Below are 17,850 nucleotides of genomic sequence, written 5' to 3'. Positions count from 1 at the left end.
TTTTTATTTGTTTTATATTTCACTTCAATTTTGAGAGACTTAATAGCTTTGTTTTAAGATAATTTCTGACTCTGAGGTAAAATTCTGGTTCAAAATGACATTAATATGAAACGTTTCCTGGAAAATCATTTAAAAAAAAATTAATTTACTGTAAAATTTTAACAGTATCTTAGAATATTTTTTTCTGTTAAAAAATAAATCTTACAGTCCCCAAACCTTTAAATGGTAGTAGGTAATGTAATGAAAAGTTTTGTACCAATATTGTTTTTACTTAAAATGTGACGCATAAAAAATGTAAAGGATTGTAAAGGGGATTAAATATTAAAAATAGCATTATTTTTAACAGCATGTTGCCTTGTAAAACATCAATATCTGTGTAAAATGTTCTGCACAATGTATATTAAATGTTCTCCAAAGAAATCCTGAATTTTCCTTCTACATTAAAACATGACATTCGTTATGCGATCAAAGAAAAATGAAAGTTTATTAAAATTAATACTTTTTAATAAACATTTCATAAATCTTCACACATTTACAATTGCAGCAACAGTTCAGAGTTTTCTAAGCTGACAGCACCTACAGCATAAACTGAAGCATCTTCATCTCCCCTTCTTCGTTTTTGCTACCTTCTCCTTCCGCTTTTTGACATGCTTCGGCACTTTATTTTTTCTTTTCTCCCTTTGAGCTTCTTTAACCAATTTCTTTTGTTCCTGAAAAACACAGAAATACAAACTTAATCTCATAACCACCACAAAAAGTTAATCAGTGCTGACATTTCTCTACCTTTCTGTCGAGTTGCACTTCAGCCTCCTCTCCAGATTTCTCCTCGTCGTCTTCATCCTCCTCCTCCTCAGAGCCTGAACTCTCGTCTTTTGTGGAGTCTTCCAGTATTGAGGGAACCTGTCAGATAAACAGTCAACAACTGATTTCTTATGGTCATGATGCTCGAGTTTGGCGACGGCTGTTGTTTTTATTCTCCGTCTTAATCCTCCCACATGGCACGTAGGCATAAAAACTCCAAAGGGACTTCTGTAAAGACTTACTGGGTGCATTAAAAGCAAAAACAAAGTCTTGGCCACATAAGGCGTCTTAAAGCTGACGATTAATCATTAGAACACCAAATGGTCTTTTTCAAAAACAAGATTTTCCTTACCGTTTGCACTCCAGAAAGGTCCTTCCTGAGGCCTGTTACCGTTTGATATAAGATCTGTAATGAAAAGGGAATCATTTCAACCAATTTAATTCACACACTATTAGTTTGTTTGTTTGTATGGGCTGTTGAGATGTACATTGTCAGTGTGTGTGTCTTCAGAAGACGTGTCCTCCTTTTTCTTCATCATTGTGTCCACGTCTCTTTCATAATGAGTGACTTCATTTAGCGTCCGGGGAATGTAGGCTTTCTTAAACACCTGTTTTGGGACAAATCAAACAAGTGAATTGTTAGATATGGTTCCAGGATCATTTAGTTTCCATGACTTTACTTTTTATAGGTCTAAACATTTTTAGAGATTGCTGGAAATTTCCATTTTCATATATTAATCTGTGGAATTGAAAAATTTATTTACAAGTATTTTCTAGTCTGACCTTCAATGGATCATTTTGTAGTATTACTATATATATATATATATATATATATATATATATATATATATATATATATATATATATATATATATATATATATACACACACACACAAAAAACATCGGGTTTACATTTAGATATTACAATATTATCAGTGTTATATTTAAACCTTGTGTATTGTTCAAAGGGAATACCCTTTCGTTAAGTTCATGGCTGTTTTTGCTCTATTGACTTCCATTATATAACAACATTTTTTGATTGCATTGTTAGTGGATTGCCCTATTGGGAAGAGGTAAAATGTGTAATTTTTAATGTTGATCATCCAGTGGCACCATTAACCCATTAGGCCTGTGGAAAAAAAAGTTTCTGGCTTTTATATGAAGTACTGTGGAGTAAAATAACAAATAATACTGTGCATGTATAAATACTCTTACTATGTTTAACATGTTCTGAGAGCTGAGCTGCTTATTTTGATTTTCTCAGATATATCAAGTTAGGTGTGCAAAGGTTTTTCTTATAGGCACGCACTGCACACAGCTGTTGCCCAGAGCGTTGAGTTTTGGAAAACCTTTTAAAGAGTCACGAAAAACACATTTTTGGAGATGTTGACAGTCATATATGTGTTCCACGTTTCTAAAAACACTCTAAGGACACATATTTTACAAAAAAGTGGCATCCTTGTGTAAATTCCAGTGTGGGGACGTCTATACTGGCCGGTACAAAGTGACATCTTTAAGTTCAGCATTAATTAATGAGAAAGACTTGGTTCGAGCCAATCAGCGTGCTCTATTGTGAATAAGGCGCAACTTCATTAATATGCATGATAGCTTTGATGTTTTTACCTGTTAGAGTGTTCAGACGTCAGAGAGACGCCACGTTGTGTTGCCAACCGTAATTAAAACAAGTGAAAGAAGAAGAACTGTTCGGAGACATAAGTCGTCAGTGTTGCATTTATAAATGTGCCGCAACAAAGTTTTTTTGCATTTTCCCGCAATGAGAGCACTGCTTCAAATTACAGTGGTCCAATATCCCGTTTGTCACAGGGGGCATGAATAAAACGTCCCTGAATAAAAGTGAAAGTGCCAAACTGCAGATAAAGTTGACAAATTAAGAATGAAACACCCGAAAGTACATAAATCTCAAGAGGAAATGTGGATAGCGTGGTGACGCAATGACGGTAATCGTATTATGTGCTATAACATGTAAAGAGGGATCATAAATGGAACTTTAAAAAAGCAATTCATTTAACACAATCATATAATTGTCTTATTCAGATTATAGCAAATAATTTGATTACCGATGTCCATGTAAACATAGTCACTGTCTCACTATCAAAGATGTGGGTAAATGAGGGACTCTTCAATAAACGAGGATGAGGGAGTAATGTAATTCGGGCTATTTATAGTGAGTATGGAATGATCCGATTGGCTTACTAATGATTATAGATGGGAGACCAGCCGCGATCAATCAGAACACGCGCTACTTGCGAAATTATATTGTGACACTTCACTTAATGGTTTTCAGAATAAAAAAATAATGTATAATATTTCTGTTTACATTTATAGTGGCATTCATTATGAACACAATTTATTGTAAGCCAGTCCATGTAAAGACCCTACCAGCACCGCGTATGAAATCCACTAAATAATTCATCGCATGCCTTTTTCCTTCAGCACCAATCGTAATGCGTGCACAATTTGTGTTGCTTGCATGACATTAGGTAGATTAGTTTTATGAGTCCCTGACTGCGAGAACTTTGGAATCAAGGACTTAAGCAAACGTTAAGAATGGGTAGAAGTAATTACCTCCTCATCAACTTTATCCTGATCTGATCTTTCCTCTGCAGTTCTTTCAGACGCAATCTCCATGGCCTGCAGATAAAACACAAAACACAAACACAAAAATCAACATCTATCAAGATGCACACAAATAAACATGCTGTAATTAAGGGGATAGTTCACCCAAAAATGAAAAATACTCACTATTATGAAATTTTATAACTTCATGAGTTTCTTTCTTCTGTTGAACATAAAAGAAGATATTTCGAAGAATGCTGGGATTCATTGGACTTCCATAGTAGAAAAAAAACACTATGGAAGTCAATGTGTGCCAGCTACCAGCATTTTACAAAATATTCTTTTGTGTTCAACTCATATAGGTTTTGAACACGTGAAGGGTGAGTAAATGATGACAGAATTTTCATTTTTTAATGAACTATGCCTTTTAAGACTAAATCTAACAGTGTCGCTTGCTGACCTTGTCCAGGTACTGGTTAATGTTGTCAGTTGTGATGGAGGGATCTGTGACAAACTCAAACAGCTCACGTACAGTCATTACAGCCACATTGTGTCTCTGAAAAAAGTCTTAAGGGAGAAAAAAAAAATGAATTAAAGACATATTTATTTGCATTAATATTAAGAGACTGAATCTCTTCAGTTTATACTACAGTGTATACTTGTTTACCATTAACATTGCTGCAATCTTTCCGAAGAAACTCCAAAGCATGAGGGTGATCATGCTCAACGGACTGAGAGACGTCGATAATATAAGCTTCTCCGTTATGATACCTGTTTATCAGAACAAAACAATGATGTAAAAAGGAACATCAAACATAAAAATGCACCCGTTACGCTTTTCTGAAAACAGTCTTTCACGTAGTGTGCAGCAATTTGGGAAAGGAAAAGGTTTATAAAGTTTCGATAAATTGAGTTATTGTCCACTAAAATAACAGTCCAGTTCAAAATCAGGAACATAGCATAACAGGTGCACTTTGTATATTTATTTATGTTTTAATGCCATATCAGTAGCATTAGATCTATACCTGGCAACACTGGTAATAAATATTCCATTTATAATTTACATTCAGAACTGTTTCTTAGCAAACAGGCATTATATAAGAAAAACATCAAGATAAAAACAACTCTGAAAAAAGTTGTTTTTCGATTTGATCAATGATATAGTAAAACCCCTTTTAAAAGGGGACCTATTATGCCCCTTTTTACATGATGTAAAATATATCTGCGATGTCCCTAGAGTGTGTATGTGAGGTTTCAGCTCAAAATACCCCACAATTAATGTTTTATAACTCTTTAAAACTGATTCATTTAGGCTTTGACTCTAATTGATTATAAGAAATAGCATTAATAAATATTTACCAATAGAAACTATATTTACACACTGTTTCCACACAACTGTTCCCTTATAAAAGGGATTTTTGCATAATAGGTCCCCTTTAAACATTTCCTTTAAAATATTTCCTAAATTTAAAAAAATGTTATCTAATATCATTTTAAAATATGCATTCTATTAAAATATGCTTGCTAGTCAAGATATTCTTACACAAGTCACAAATGTTTCTGTTTCCATTTCAATAAATATGTAAGTCTTGAGTGCCCAATTGTACATCTTGGATGTTTATCTTTAGGCCATGTTCCAAATCCTTACAAGTAGGCTGTTATTAAACCTATTATTAAAAAACCACAACAGGACCCCAGCAACTTAGCTAATTATAGGCCTATTTCAAACCTTCCATTTATGTCTAAAATGCTAGAAAAAGTTGTTTCTGCCCAATTATGCTCCTTTCTGCAGACGAACAATGTTTTTGAAGTGTTTCAGTCAGGTTTCAGAGCTCATCACAGTACAGAAACTGCATTAGTGAAAATAACCAACGATTTACTCTTAGCTGCTGACCAAGGGTGCATCTCGCTATTAGTTTTACTGGATCTTAGTGCCGCATTTGACACAATCGATCCCAACATCCTCATTAATCGCTTAAATTCTACAGGTGTCCAGGGACAGGCTCTACAATGGTTTAAGTCATACTTATCTGACCGTTACCAGTTTGTGAATATTAATGAACAGCCTTCACAAGTCAGGTCAGTAAAGTATGGGGTGCCTCAAGGATTAATTTTAAGGCCCTTTGCTGTTTACAATATACATGCTACCCCTGGGAGATATTATAAGAAGACATGGGATCAGCTTTCACTGCTATGCAGATAATACTCAATTGTATATTTCAACTAAACCTAACGAGATGTCTAAACTGTCCAAGCTAACTGAGTGTATTAAAGATGTTAAATTTTCTTCTCTTAAACTCAGACAAAACAGAATTATTACTTATTGGGCCTAAATAGCTGTACTATAAAAGATCTAGGTGTCATATTAGACAGCAATTTAACTTTTGAAAATCATATATCCTATGTCACAAAAACTGCCTTCTTTCATTTGAGAAATATGGCTAAGTTACGAAGTATGCTAACCATCTCAGATGCAGAAAAGCTAGTCCATGCTTTTATGACTTCTAGGCTGGACTACTGTAATGCACTGTTTGCTGGCTGCCCAGCATCCTCTATTAACAAACTTCAATTAGTACAAAATGCAGCTGCCAGAGTTCTTACCAGGTCTAGAAAATTTGATTACATTACCCCAATTTTATCCACCTTACACCGGCTGCCTGTTAAATTTCGTATTGAATTAAAAATATTGCTTCTTACCTATAAAGCTTTAAATAATCTAGCTCCTGTTTATCTAACCAACCTTCTGTCTCGCTACAATCCAACTCGCTCTTTAAGATCTCAAAACTCAGGGCTTCTGGTAGTACCTAGTATAGCAAAATCGAGTAAAGGAGGTTGAGCCTTCTTATTTATGGCTCCTAAACTCTGGAATAGCCTTCCTGATAATGTCCGAGGCTCAGACACACTCTCAGTTCAAAACTAGATTAAAAACCTTTTTAAAAAAAGCATACACTCAGTGCATCACTTAGCGGTATAATACATGAATGTGCCCCATGCAGGTTTCTGCATCTCGTTTATATACACTATGAACAGCAGCTACGCTAATTATTCTCTTTATTCTCTATTTCCACCTGGGGATACTCATCCCGAGTGCCACTGATTCGATACAAGACCAGCAACGAGACGATCCCAAGATTTCCATAATCCTGGACCAGGCCATATCCTGAGCAGCTGCTGTGGTGGTCATGGATGAGTGGAGAGCATGAGACTGATTCCTGTGATGCTCCAGGGACAGACGAGTCTTTGCTGAGGTCCAGCATTCTCCACCCTCTGGTGCCTTGACTGCAGCTCTGCACAAGACATTTGGCCATAGGAGAAATGGTCGTGCCAAACTGAGCCTGGTTTCTCTAGAGGTTTTTTAATTCTTCACTTTCGCCAATTAGTGAAGTTTTTTTCCTCTCTGATGTCGCCACTGGCTTGCATGGTTCGGGATCGGTAGAGCTGGGCATCGATGAATTTGCTTTTCAGTGTTTGGATTCTCAGTAGTGATTATTAAACCACACTGAACTGAGCTAAACTGAACTGAACTGAAACATTGAAAACTGAACTACACTGTTTCAATTTACCATGATCTTCTACAGGAAGCTGCTTTAACACAATCTACATTGTAAAAGTGCTATACAAATAAAGGTGAATTGAATTGTTTGTCCAACTTGGTCATAGTCTGTTTTCAAAATGGCAATCATTTCTGTCATTTACAACAGATTCACTTCCTACACTTTGTTTTTTGTACATTTATCCCATTCTATTAGCCATTTCTCTAATAAGTTGACAAAAACTTGGACTATTATAAGCATAATACTAACTTACAGCATATTGTATTCGCTGAGGTCAGCATGAACCAGACGAGCTTCACTGTACATTATTCTCATGTTCTGGATGATCTGCAGGTAGAGTTCACGAGCTTTGGATTCAGACAGGACAGCGTTCTTCAGAAGAGGGGCAGGCCTGAGGAACACATTGACACCATCACTTAGAAGTCTCTACTATTAATGAAAGAATATTTTGGAAACCCTGAAACAACAGCTTGATCATCAGTCGATGAGAAGTAATGTTGTTGTTTTTTTTTTTTTAGAAAATTAGAGCTGTGACAAACAAACAAATGCCCAATTCCTTACACATATCACTTGAAATGAAGATAATCCTTAGTAAAGTTGGGAATGGTATAAGGAAATTACAAGAGTGTTTAAAGTGAGCCGTGTTTACATTAATCTTATGACATAAAAGCCAGTTTACAGGACACACAAGCACTCTTCCTCATGAGCGTTTGAGTATAGAGTTGAACACTAGCCTGGAGTGCCATCTGCTGTTAAAAGCTAAGCTCAAAATCGATTCAAGAGTGAATAGTGCTACATTTTTTGGAAAATCTTAGAATTGAAGAACAATTGATTTCTTGAACCATTTTTTGCCACAGCTCTGTTGGGAATGGTGAAAGTAAATGTACACATACGTGTCATCTCGACCAATGAAGCTCATGACGAGGACGTGGCTCCGCAACATGACGGGCTCTGGACTTGGAATCTGTGCAGTCTGTAGTCTTGAGATGAAGGATCAGAATTAGAGAATAAAAACCAACATCGCAAAAAAAATGAGATTATACATCCTGTTTCCACCTGCGTGTATAATCAAAAGCTCAAAATTATCTAGTGTTCGCACAATCAAAGCTGACAGGTACTAACTTTGTCTTAACTGATGCTCAGCACAAGTACTCCAGGGCGTCTTGAATCTTTAAGGGCAAATTACACCACACAGACAAATGCCAACAAACAATTTACTGTCATGTTCACACTGCCCAAACAATTGCCATGCACAATAATTAATTAATTAGAAGTTGACTTATTTCATATATTATGGCAATGCTCAGAGGTCCAATATTTTTGGAGAGAGGTGTATGAATATCAGTTATCACGAACCCAGTATGACTTTTGTCCAGTATGCTTGGTGACCCCTGTACCTGAAGTTACATTAATGAAGCTGAATCACAGTGCATACAGAGATCCATCATGTTAGGCAAATCGGTGATTGTTTAAAAATAAAAATAAAAAATTCTGGTGTTAAGACGTGAGGCAGCTTTGGAAAAACTTTCCTACAGTTTACATATAAGGATTGGAGGTTTTTTTTTTGATAAATGGAGAACATTTCTGCATTTTTGTGACCCACAATGTTGGCGTAGCAAGAGGAAATAATAATGGCTATTACATTTGCAATACCCATCCCTCCGCCCCCATTTATTTGTGTGTATGTTTTGTTTGGTTTATTTACCCTTTAACATCATTTACATGTATTATTTAATGTGCATATAAATTTATATGACATTATTATTTTCCTTTTAACATTTTGTTGATATCTTCATTCATTCATTCATTCTCTTTTCGGCTCAGTCCCTTTTAATCTGGGGTCGCCACAGCAGAATGAACCGCCAACTTATCCAGCATATGTTTTACGCAGATGCCCTTCCAGCTGCAACCTATCTCTGGGAAACATCCATACACACTCATTCACACACACACACACACACACACACACTACAGACAATTTAGCTTACCCAATTCACCTATACCACATGTTTTTGGACATGTGGGGGAAACTGGACCTTCTTGCTGTGAGGCGATGATGCTACCCACTGCGCCACCATGCTGCTTGTTGATATGTTAATGCTCTCTATTCGATATTCCTCTGACATGCAAATAAGAAATTCAATAATAAAAAAAAACTTAGACCTGAAAAGACATTTTCACATGAAGCCTATCTGGTCCCTGCTCAAGTTACGTCAAGAGTTTGTTGCTGTTTGTTGGAAAATATTATCACACTGCTCAGACGTTCCACGATCCAACAAACACCGACTCGTGTTCAGCCGGTGGAAAACAACCAATGGCAACAGATGCTGAGATGGGGTAATACACTGATCCAACAAACCCCAACACACTTGTTTGTCAGTGTGAATTGGCCTTTAAACTGTGAAAGCAATCTGATTTGTAATGCATTTTTCAGAAACCTCTAGTAGTGGACAAGATCAAGGTCTCCGATTCTGTTCACACCTGCATTTAGCGCTATTCACCTGTGAAAATACATCTTAATACCAGGTTTAAGTTCAGCCTAAATCCTCACCTGATCAAGTTTCTCATTTCTTTCTCAGCCCAAGTGCGCACCATTTTTCTAGGATTCCCTTTGCAATAGCCATGGCGAAACCTAAAATTTTATTCAAACACAGAAATTAACTGTTAAAAGGCTTACAAGGAAGGCTAAATAGGACAAACTGACTGAAGAAAGATCCGTCTGACCTGAATTCCCCGCTGACGTATTTATCTCGGTCTTTAAATAGTAGAATTGAGGTTTTGTATATTTTGATGGCTCTGCTGTCTCCTTTAGCAGTGGTTGCATGGTAGACATTTGCCTATAGCACAAAAATGTGAAGAAATGTACTGTCTTTTACATTAGTTCTTAGTAAAAATGACGCAAGTGCACAAAATATAAAGAAATTGGATCATTTCATTCAGACTTGCCTCTTTGCCAGTGCTGATACAGCCATTGATCTGTGAAAAGACGCCTCTGCTAAGCATTTTGAACAGAATCATACGTGTTCGGGGGTCCAAAACCTGTCACATTAAAGAATGGTGCATCTGTTATAACACTGGAGCTTAACTGAAATCATCCCAAACTGAGCTTGAACAAACAAACCTGCTCAACGGTAGCTCTGTCTGATTTATCCTTTACACGAAACCTGCAAAACAGTTTTGAGTCTTAAAGAGGATCTATTATGTAAAAATCACTTTTGTAAGGGGTTTAAACAGTTGTGTGGCAACAGTCTGTGAATATAGCCAGCTTATAATGGGAAACATTAATTAATTAAATTTTTTATAATCACACTTGATAAAAACAGTTTGCAGAAACACTTTGATTGACATTCGTCCTTTGTATGTGTCATCAGAGAGGGAAATCCCTACCCATTAGTGACAATCTCTCGCTCATTAGCATAAGACGGTAGTCTTGTTTTTTAATCTACCACTATGCTGACACACAGGCATTTGTAGCTCTGCCCTCTTTTGAAAAGAGTGCTGGGAGCACAATCTCATTTGAATTTAAAGCGACAGTCACCAAAATTGGCAGTTTTAAAACATTATTTTTGGGATATTTTGAGCTAAAGCTTCATATACATATTCTAGGGACATTACAGACTTATTTTACTCATCTTGTCAAAAAGGCCATAATAAGTCCCCTTTAAACCTGAATGTAAATCATATAATAAGAAATCCTATTATTTTTAAATAAACAAGGTGACAATTCACGTTAAGATTCAATTTGTCAGCTGCATTAGTTAACATCAACCTATATTGAAAAATTATGCTGAAATCTAAATTATTTACTACTATTTTCAATAGCAATTACTTTATTAAAACTTGAACATTAAAGGTGCACTAAGACAATTTTGCCAAATTCTAACATTTGAAAGCACCAAAACAGAATTTGTGTGACCCAAAATAAAATGTCCAAGTAAGAACATCACACATATGTTTTATTAACTTAAATAAATGGGAATTAAAATAAACAACAAATTGTTTTACCAAAAATGGATATACTATTAGATGACACAAATCTGAAATAAAATAACTGCAGTAAAATATGTTTAAGCTAAAATATCTTTTTAACTAAAAATATAGGCAAATTAAAAATACTGATAAATGTTACAAAGGAATTTGAGATTGTGAGTATGATTACATACGTGTCTGCTTCCCTCTGCTTTTGCATCACAGTGACTTTATTGATCACAGAATCTGCATAGCTCAGCTTATCTGCAAAACACAAGACACTTCAGTTAGACCGAGAAAATACAGTCAATGTCTCCCTATTTAAATATATGAAATTATGTCATTTGCTTAATTTAATATGTAGTTGAAATATTAACAAGCTCACCAAGGTTTATTTTGTTTTCAAATTTCCTCAAGACCTTGTCTGATGGAGTGGACATTTTTATGGACTTATTATTAGAATTTTGACGATTAGCCTGGTGGAAGAAAAAAACAACAACAACTCAGAACTTGCAAACAACATACTGTAGTATAATATTAACAAATAGCTAAAAACATCAGATTTGTTGTCAAGAATTGAATTTGTTAGTCGTGTCCTTCATTGGCTTCAATCGCTTAATAAAACCGAAAACTTTAATATAAATGTAAACTTTCTATTCCAAAAAGTATATTCTTTCATAACAAATACCTGTGGATTACACCCAGTCCTCATTGCAGTGTAGCGCTTAGTAAAGTCTCCTCCAGCTGACTCATTCCAGTCCCATTCATCATCATCCTCCTCGTCATCGTCTTCATCTTCATCAAAGTCTTCCTCATATTCTTTTTGCTTTTTATTTTCAGCTGACTGTAAAGTAACTTCATCGAGTCGGTTCTCCAGAGAGGGCTTATCAGGGCTAATTACAGACTCGCTGTGAAATACCACACATTTAACATTTGTGACTAAAACATTCATCTTTATTCCTGGTGTAAACAGTCACATCAGCAAAGTCCTGTCAATTCCATATTGCTCTCAGAAAGATCATATCTATGTCAAAGGCTCACAAAACATACTAAATATTTTGGTTTTTTAATTGTACATTTAATTATCAGCATCAGGTTACATCTACAAAAGTGATATTGTATACAAAAAACAGATTAATTACAGAACAATTAATAGATTAATTACATAACAATACAAATTTGTATTATTCGAATGATTAAAACTGTCAGTAAAACGTGGTTTCAGTGACAGCAACACAGTTATAAAGATTTAAAATGATAATAAATAAATATAATTATTTTAGTGATACACTGTATACGCTAAATATTATTTTAATAGGTCATAAAATTACTGTTCTATTTTTTTAATTGGTTATAAATTCTTGTTATTATTGTGAATAGCATTTAGGTGTGTGTCTTCTGCGAATTATGGTAAGACAAATAAATGATTATTTAATTAATTATGATTATTATTGCTATCTAAAAAATAAAAACTTAACAAACAGGATACATTCTAAGACAAGTAACGTTAATGTATGCGAAAAAACCAACAACAATATCCTTCAGTGATATATGACACAAACCATAAACGCTATATGAGTAAATACACTAACATAATAAGTAAATTATTGTACAATATTAGGAACCTGTAATAAATTCGACCGACTGTATGCCTCTGTTATTTAAGTTCATCAAGTTTTATACGTTACCTTCCTGTTTCATCAGCGTCGTCAAACTGCCCTGGGACGACCTGATACATCGCGGTGCCGTAAGACAGTGGTATTTAATCTGAAACGTTAAAATTGTATATAAACAAAAAGTAAATGTAACCGAACTGACTGACTAATGTAAATACACGCTTAGAACAGCAACAGCACCCAGGCAGGCACACGGGCGTGCGCTCACTTCCGGGAACGTGGGTAAGGATGGCGAAAAGGCTCAAAAAGTGAATAAGTAACGCCAAATATTACACTGATTTTCATAATATGTCTCTGTGTGGTTGAATTATTGTATTTCATAATGATATACTGTGCTGATATTTTGAGGACGAATTAACTTGTATGATTGTTACTATCTGTATTATAATACAAGTCAATCGGTGTGGAATGTATAACTGACAAAAAAGCACAAACTTTTGAATTTAACCTTGTCATATCTTTTTTTGTGCTTATTTATGTTTGTCCGGTTGATATAAGGAGTCCCAGACCTTTCTAAAATCTCCCTAAAAAGTAAAGTTAATGTTTATTCGTTTCAAAAAATCACATTCAACAGTTTTCAGTGTTCATATTAATAGACAGGTAAACAAATAACATCTTTGGGTGTTCAACAATTTCATTTAGTCTACTTATTTATTCATTTTGTTTTGACATTTTGATTTTTGCAGTTTTTATTAGCTTTTTTTATTATTATTATTTTTTAGCAAAAACATAAAATAATGTAAAGCAGGGGGTAGAAGGGGGAGGTGGGTGACATGGTGGTTCAGTGGTTCTTTATATATATATATATATATATATATATATATATATATATATATATATATATATATATATATATATATATATATATATTTGAGGTTCAAATACTTTGATTTGTGCTGGATTAGCTTGTCAGATGGTTATCTTCCTAATCTTCCTAATTTTTTGTCAAAGTGCTTATCATACTATTTTTTTGTTTGTTTACAATTTGTTTTACGATTTGTTACAGTTTTATATATAAATTAATGAGATTAGAATTATAGAAATATGAAAAAAATACCTATTTTTAAATGCTAATGTATTATCATCCCTCATAAAAAAACAAACAACAAAAATGGGAATCTGTTAAAACTTGTTTTAAATTTAAAATTGTAGCCTATAGGCAAATAACAAACTGGCCAGCTCATTTCCTCAGTCAGAATTTATCCGATCATTCATTTTCTTTTCGGCTTAGTCCCTTTATTAATCTGGGGTCGCCACAGTGGAATGAACCGCCAACTTATCCAGCAAATATTTTATGCAGCGAATGCCCTTCCAGCTGCAACCCATCTCTGGGAAACATCCATGCGCACTCATACACTACGGCCAATTTTAGCAAACCCAATTCACCTATAGCGCATGTCTTTGGACTTTTGGGGGAAACCGGAGCATCCAGAGGAAAAACACGCAAACAATGGGAGAACATGCAAACTCCACACAAAAATGCCAACTGACCCAGCCGAGGCTCGAACCAGCAACCTTCTTGCTGTGAGGTGATTGTGCTACCCACTGCGCCACTGTGTCGCCCAAAATTTGTCTATTTAAATAATGAAATAATAAAATTTATTGGTTATTCTTCTTTAAGCCTTCTTCTATTGGCTATTTTCAGTTTATGATGGCATTCTGTCAAAAATGGGACAAATGTGCTCATATAGGGGCCAAATTCTGGACTTTGTCAGAAGAGCGGTGAGTTATTCGAATCACTCAAATTTTACACTCTTTTTTTTTTTAATCGAGAAGATTGTTGGCAGAAAAAAGAAACAGAACTTGATTTCCTGCTCTTTCTTAGTGTACATTTATTGATTGGATGATATATTTACTTTACAGGGTTGAACAGCAAGGTGAAAAAAGCAAAATCAACAGGTTGTCTACATCTGAATTGATCTGACAGACTTTTGTAATCCACCTGATACACACAGTCATGGATGAGGACATCTGGATTAATGACATAACGACTTTTGAAGAAAAGGTTGGGTGGCCTAAACATAAATATGACCAAATTCAGTGAAATGCTCTTAACTGTAGTGTAAAGAACAGAGCTCTGATTTTATACACCAGACAGATTATTTACATAGAAAAACAAATGATGATTTTGAAAAGCCCCTGAGAAAGAGAATAACTCAGTAATTCAAATTAGATTAACATGCAAAATTAATATATATATATATATATATTTTTAATCATACTGTCAATCCCACCAAATTATACTCTATGGTTCAATGCTCTCCAATCAAAGGATATTTGAATTGGTTGAAAGTTTCTTTAGAAGACAAACAAAAGGACACACAAACGATATAATAAGCTAATGTTTCTCAATGTACAAAGTATCTAAAAAGCAACAGAAGAACCTCAATGAAGGTCAAGCTTTTTTGATTTGCACAAACTGGATTCTACATGGCTTGTCAAAATTACAACCACACTCTTCAGACTGATCAATAAATACCTGCATAAAATGTTCAGTGTTTATCCTTATTGTTTGTATGAAGTACAAACATCATAACACAAAAAAGGACGGTAAATGTGTTTCTCGACAAACACAAAGACCAGTTCATTTACAGTGCCGATTATAGGCTCACTTCAGTCAAATCTGCTCATTCGCAAATGAAGTGTTTTATTCAAGTGCCCTTATTGGTCACTTTATTGCAATCACTATTGTAAAACAGTTTGTTTGATGGAAGACTGATATTTCTTCTAGTATTTTAGATTCCTTAAGAGATAAACAAGTGTTTTGAGTGTTAGTGTGAACACCAGTGTTGAAGTCAAACTGAATCTGAAGAAAAATTTCCAGTACAAACACAAAACCCCAAAAGGCAAACACAAATCACACTTTAAAGATACATCAAACGTTCTCAGAATCACACTGACATTAAATACATCCTAACGCGACTTTTTTTCCAACGCAAAAGCCTTGTATAACATAATACTTCACACTTCACACCACCAGACGGCGCTGTTTCAAGACTTCAAGCCATTTATACACATCGCGTCAGGCATCATTTCTCAACAACGAGGCTCAAAGATGGAGGATAATATACAAAGAACAGGCAAATATTGCCAAGAAATTTGATTGGCTGATGATCAAGCAAAATACAAATGACAATTTGATGCATAATGTAGTCAGCCAATCTTGAAAATGAAAACTAGCCAGGCACTTCAAGACAAAAAAAAGAGAAAGGAAATCAAAACAAAAATCGAAGTCAAATACAGATACTAAAAACATACAGGAACTCACTTAAGAACAACACAATTTAATGCTGATATATAAATCTTCTGTTCGTCATACAAATGCTAATTTCTTGATATAAAGGCTTTATATGATTCATTAAAAATCATATAAATAGGATTAAAATAACTACTGTCCAGTTATGCGTTGATCCAGATCTTTAGAAGAAGAAGAAGAAAAAGGCATTAAGGCATCAACAACTGTCCTTCTTTCATGCATACTGTGTAAGACAAAAAGCATATTGCCAGGTTTTGTCACTCATAGTGTTTGTGGAAGCTTGATAAACTATGGCACAAAATGAACAGTGAATGATCTGTTCACTGAGCGGGCATCTCCGTCTCTTCCTGAGCCGCTGTACAGCTGTGGATGCTGGTTTTTGCAGGTTCTGGGTCACATTGGGCCTCTTCTGACAGTTCCTCGGTTTGTTGTTCTTCCTGTTCATCCTCATCCGGCAGAGCTTCTTCAGCAGAATTCACCTCCATGGATGTTTCTTCAGGAAGCTGCTTAGCATTTTCTTCCTCCATGTGTCCATCAATCTCTTCCTCTTTGTGTTCAGCTTCACTCTGGATTGCTTCACTGAACTCTTTCTCCTCCAGTCCTCCAGCTTCATCTTTCGCTCCATCCGTTTCTTCGTTCATTTCTGCGTCATCGCTCCCTTTTTCATCTGATGGTTTCTGGTGGACGCGTTGGTGCCGCACCAGACTGTGCTTCAGGGTGAAGGTACGATGACAGGTTTGGCACTTATAAGGTCGCTCACCTACAATAAAAAAGTCATTTTAGTACCATCGACTGTACCATTATTTGAAACTAGTAAGGAAATAACTATTAAGCTATGTTAACATTGCAGTCCTCCAGCCTAAAATACACTGTTACAATTGAACAGAAATTTTAAAAGTGTACTTTATTAGATTGTGTGAGCAATCAGACTCCCTACAGATGAAAAATTAGACCGGAAAATTTTATTTTGTCTATTGTCTGCGTTTAAAGTTACGAGCAATAAAATGTCCACCTATAAAGGGAGAGTTCACGTATAAATGAAAATTCTGTCTTCATTTGTCACCCTTTACCACAAAGCAAAATTTATGTGAATTATGGTACATGACTGGACCATATCTGGGTCAAGTCTCAGCCAAGTTAATAACTGGGCCTGAACTGGGTCAGATAAGTTGGTGTGTCACGATTGCAATGAAATTGATAAAGCCATGAAGCATTGTGGTTTAGGCACACTATGGACAGGCTTTTCAGCGACCTGATAAGTAGATTTTTTTTTACTCAAAACTAATTTTAAGGTATTTTAAATGTGGGTTAAGACAGGCCAAACTTACGTGGCCCACATATAAATTTTTAACATCTGGGCCAAATGCAACATTTTAAATATGGCCCAAATCGTGTGTGCCACCTTAAAGACAGGGCCACCTCTGCCAAATCCAGGCCATGTTTGGCCCACATGCTGTATGCCAGTGCTGGAAGAATGCCTGCTGTGCCAGCTTTATGCCAAATCTGGGCCAGAATTCTTTGATACCAGGGTTACTTGTTCCAAACCAGTTAGATTTTTTTTGTTCAATTGATTACAAAAGAAGGTTTTTTTTTTGAAGGTATTTTGTTTTTACTATGGCGGTTCTATGGTCTGGAACAAGTTAAAGCTGAGTAAACGAAGAAAGAATTTTCAAGTTTGGGTGAACTATACCTTTGAATTAGAGCTGTGGACATTTAACCCCCTCACAAAAGTATTTGCCAGCATACACTGTTCCACACAATCGATCTGTGTTGGGACAACATGAAGAAATTATGTTAAATTATTAAGTTTTACAGATTTAAGTGGAGTGAACCTAGACCAATTAAGCTGTTGCAAAGAAAACTCTCAAGAATAGTGTTGATTCATCACATTTTAAATAAGTAGTTTGAACAAAAAACAAACGTGTAGCCATATATGTATATATATATTTTGCAGATTTAGGGTGCACTCACATTATGCTATCCGAACCGTGCCGAGGTGCGTTTCCTGGTTCGTTT

The 17,850-nt window shown here is 35.3% G+C and overlaps 2 protein-coding genes across 3 annotated transcripts in view; both read right to left on the bottom strand.

The window, feature by feature from the left end:
• Window positions 1-457: 457 nt before the first annotated feature.
• riok1 (RIO kinase 1 (yeast)) lies at window positions 458-12,795 on the bottom strand. Its single transcript, XM_056474593.1, has 17 exons — window positions 12,591-12,795; window positions 11,591-11,810; window positions 11,288-11,378; window positions 11,097-11,166; window positions 10,055-10,097; window positions 9,880-9,972; window positions 9,658-9,770; window positions 9,485-9,565; window positions 7,827-7,913; window positions 7,187-7,324; window positions 4,047-4,150; window positions 3,840-3,946; window positions 3,389-3,454; window positions 1,290-1,409; window positions 1,154-1,207; window positions 784-900; window positions 458-710 (listed from the first exon to the last, which is right to left on the bottom strand). Exons 1-17 carry the CDS (start codon window positions 12,638-12,640, stop codon window positions 600-602), a joined length of 1,665 nt encoding a protein of 554 aa, XP_056330568.1. The 5' UTR covers window positions 12,641-12,795; the 3' UTR covers window positions 458-599.
• Window positions 12,796-14,385: 1,590 nt separating this feature from the next.
• rreb1b (ras responsive element binding protein 1b) overlaps window positions 14,386-17,850 on the bottom strand; it is a 59,215-nt gene continuing 55,750 nt past the window's right edge. For both annotated transcript variants that reach the window (XM_056474591.1, XM_056474592.1), the window contains exon 13: window positions 14,386-16,594. In XM_056474591.1, coding sequence (XP_056330566.1) covers window positions 16,155-16,594 — 440 coding nt within the window. In that variant the 3' untranslated portion in view covers window positions 14,386-16,154. The remainder of the gene's footprint in view (window positions 16,595-17,850) is intronic.

This window comes from Danio aesculapii, chromosome 2 (genome assembly GCF_903798145.1).
Source record: "Danio aesculapii chromosome 2, fDanAes4.1, whole genome shotgun sequence".
Taxonomy (NCBI): Eukaryota; Metazoa; Chordata; class Actinopteri; order Cypriniformes; family Danionidae; genus Danio; species Danio aesculapii.
Note: the sequence above shows the minus strand (reverse complement) of the source record. Positions and strands in the feature narration are given on the sequence as shown.

Bases quoted from the DNA above. Each gene is read 5' to 3' on its own strand.
- riok1 (XM_056474593.1), bottom strand. From the start codon at position 12,640: ATGTATCAGGTCGTCCCAGGGCAGTTTGACGACGCTGATGAAACAGGA. The intron at 11,811-12,590 runs GTAACGTATAAA...GGTATTTCACAG, and splicing joins GACGCTGATGAAACAGGAAG to CGAGTCTGTAATTAGCCCTG. The intron at 11,379-11,590 runs GTATTTGTTATG...TTCTTCCACCAG, and splicing joins GGACTGGGTGTAATCCACAG to GCTAATCGTCAAAATTCTAA.